This window comes from Vitis vinifera, chromosome 6, assembly GCF_030704535.1.
Source record: "Vitis vinifera cultivar Pinot Noir 40024 chromosome 6, ASM3070453v1".
NCBI lineage: Eukaryota > Viridiplantae > Streptophyta > Magnoliopsida > Vitales > Vitaceae > Vitis > Vitis vinifera.
In genome coordinates, this window is record NC_081810.1 from 23754809 (window position 1) to 23758465 (window position 3657).

The 3657-nt window shown below is 35.6% G+C and overlaps 1 protein-coding gene across 1 annotated transcript; it reads left to right on the forward strand.

Annotated features, from left to right (window-relative positions):
• The first annotated feature begins 1261 nt into the window (after window positions 1-1261).
• LOC100253575 (protein S40-7) lies at window positions 1262-1897 on the forward strand. The gene has a single exon (XM_002274311.5). It carries the CDS (start codon window positions 1262-1264, stop codon window positions 1895-1897), a length of 636 nt encoding a protein of 211 aa, XP_002274347.1.
• Window positions 1898-3657: the final 1760 nt, after the last annotated feature.

The following is a 3657-nucleotide window of genomic DNA, read 5'->3' on the forward strand; positions in this document are numbered from 1 at the left end:
TTAAGTTAAAAAAAAAAGTTACTTTAAGTATTAAGGTTGCTTGGTAAAGATAACTTTAAATTTAGTTTAAATCATCAAATTGAGATATTTACCCTCATTAATTTTAACTAATATTTTATTCTCATTGACTTTAACTCATATTTATTTTCATTAATTTTAAACATTCATATTTAAAGTATTATAAATATATAAGATAACTGTTAATTTAACTATTTTAACTTATTACTTAAAGTTAAAAATAACTTTAAGTTGTAATATTCAGTTATTTACTCAACATGTTTTATTTATTTAATGACTTAAATTAAGTTATTAAATCATATTAAGTCATTAAGTTAAAAAACACCCTCTTACATAATATTCAATAAAATTTAATACTTATTATTTAATAACATAAATTGACTTTAAGTTAAATTATTTTTAAGTTATTACTTATTTTTTTACCTTAATTATTAAAGTTGACTCTAGGTCATACTATTAAGTTATTTTATCAAACATATTTAATAACTTAAATTAAGTTATTAAACCACTTTTTAAGTTATTAAGTTGTTTTATCAAACATCCGCTTAATCAAATAATTTTAAAAGTTTTTATTGAGTTTATTTGGATTATGATAATCTAAGTAAGGTCACATGTCTCATTTGCAATAGATTTTAAGAAATCAAAGCTTCTGAGTAAGAGGTTTTGCACATATTTTGATATATTTATTAAGGAAAATTTTTTAATTAGAAAAATTTAATATAGAAACTAGAAAAATATTACTTATCATAGGATCCATTTTTCACTTATTCATAAATTCATGTTATATTCCATAATATATTTATAATATTTATATTTATCCATTTAAAATTATGATTTTAAAAAGGTTACGATAATTATTTAGATTTAAAGACAATAATAAAGTGCATCAAATTTAAATTTCCCGGATTTAAAAGAAATATAAGAGAATGCACTATTCGAAGCATTATTAGAGATAGCAATTACCATAGGCTCTCTGTACAAGAATTTGGGCCAGGCCCAAGAGACAGGGGGCTTCGAGAGAGGATGTAGAGCCCATTTCCGAAATGGCCGACGATCTCGCCAGTCTTCGTGGTGAATCCAATTCCCATGTTTAAGCCGTTGCACACCTCCCATATCCCCTACACGTTCTGCGCCACGTCACCCTCCTCCAGCCGTCTCACCGTCACTCTCAAGTCTCAAGTCTCAATGACTCTGTCACTCCCATGGGCGCCCTATCTCTGAAATACTACTACTCCACTTCTACATGAGCGCCACCGCACCCACCCGTCTTCGCTACCGCAGAACTCCTTCCTCCGACAGGTTTCTTGACGTCTTCTCCCATCCCCTACCACGCTCCTCCCTTCCTGGACCTACCAATCCCGAGGCCGGCGACGAGCTCCACGAAGACGAAATCTTCTGGATCGGAGGCTTTGATGACCCTCCCAACACTGCCCCTGCTCGGAACCCCCTCTCCAGGCGCTGCGGCGCCCAGGGGACCTCTGGCATCCTTGCAGCATTGCCGGAATCGGAACGGAGCCTAGGTGCCTATGGCCGTCCGATGTTCAACCAGAAGGCGTCGTCTTCCCGGATGATTCCGGCGATTCCGAAGCCGACAGTGGAGCGCCATGTGCCAGTATCCGCGAAGTATCACCAGTCAGCGCCAGTGAACGTTCCGGTGCTGTCGAAGGCGGTGCGAAGGGCGCACGAGATCAACGCTGACGACATCGATGATGGAGCGGAGGGGGAGATGTTGCCGCCGCACGAGATCGTGGCGAGGGGCTCTGAGCACTCGCCAGGACTGTCCTGCTCGGTTCTTGAAGGCGTGGGGAGGACGTTGAAGGGGAGAGATCTGCGTCAGGTTCGCAATGCGGTGTGGCGGCAAACAGGTTTTCTTGATTGACGATTTCAATTTCGTTGTTGATTGACTGGAATAGTGTTTCTGGTCATTAGCTTTGTATGTAACTCTTTAAGTATGTGTGTTTAGTTTTTTCAAGCTTTTAGTGGTAAATTTGAGTACATGCTGATTAGAATGATGCTAATTTCGTTCTCTTTCTCTTTTCTGTTTGGAGTTGAGAAGAAAATTGGGAAAAAGACGGAAATTCAAAATTTTTGTTGTTTGGGGCTTGACCAAACAAAAACCTGCATTCAACGACAACCGTGCATAATGTGGAATTTTAGTTGAGATAAGAAGAGTTTTTTATTTTCTTCGTACTGAAAATGCAATAAATTCAAATGGTGACATGGTAATGACGGTAGTTTACATTTTGAGAAAAATTGCTATGCAAGTTTCATGTTATGGGGAAGGGTTTGCTTGTTCACCATTGAGATACTATAGCAATTGATATGCCCATTTATATGAGAATTTCTTTGCTATTGGTTTCACATATCATGTGGTAAGTTTTTGATGTCTATCTGGTTAGATTCTCCGGGGATGCTTTCTCTTTCAATGTCAGAAATGTAGCTTATGGAGGTGCTTCAAAATTGGCAAGGTTTTTGGGTGTAAATTTAGTAGGTCACGGCTAGCATTTTCCCACTTTTCTTATGCTATTATAAATTGTTTATCTATCTTGAGGCAATTTTAGGAAAGGAGATAAAAATATATATATATATAATTCTAACAGTTTTTGAAAAGATGAACTGCAGAAAGCATACATCATGAGATGCTTCTAATTACCTTCTCACCTTGCAGATAGCAATAGCATTTTTTCTGCAATCTCTTATTGTTTTCCTGTTATTTATGAAATCAAAAAGCTCAGGTATTCCTTTTTTTTTTCTTGGTGGTTTAAACTGGCAAATTTTGTAGAATAAGGATTCTTATAGTTTCTACTATTTGAAGTGGTCTAGTCTCGTCGTGTAGTTCCTTCGATTCCGTTCCAGAAGGTATGGAGATGTTTTTTGTATGATAGATGGGATTTAGAAAAAAAAGCAAGTTGTTGGGATTCTTATGCAATCTAAAGATAAATTTGGCAAAGGTTCCTTACTTTTTAAACTAAACTACATTAATTTATATATGGATCCTATGTAAATAGCTTCAAAGAATTTTATTGGCTTGCTTTTGGAGATATGTTAATTTTTTGCCTTATTCTATGTGTTAGAGATTCTTCTGTATTAGCCTTTGACACCTGTGTATGCCCTTGTTACTTCCTTTTCAAGATTTTCCTTCTTTTTGTTCTTTTGGAGATATGTTAATTTAATACCTTTAGTATTAGTTTTTGATATCTGTGTATGCCCTTGTTACCTACCTTTTTAAGATTTTCATTCTTTTTGTTCTTTTAGAGATTAGAGATATGTTAACCTTTTGCCTTCTGTATTAGCCTTTGACACCTGTGTATTACTAGCTACCTAGCTGTTAAGATTTGCATTCCTTTTGCTTTGTGTTACATCATTGATCCTGCCTGGCCTGTCACCATCATTGCTATATTCTATTCTTCTGGTGTCTCAAATTAACAGTTCTTTAACATGCATATATTGAAGTTACTTGCAGAATCATTAGAAAGCTTCTAGATGATACCTGTGGATGCTTCCTTACACCCAACTTTATTGGTGATTTTGATGAGACCGGGAAGGTTAATAATTAATTAGGTTTTCCTAATGAGATTTTGACATGATGGATTTGATTGATCTTCCAATCGGATTAAATGAACTCTTCCATTACCAGTA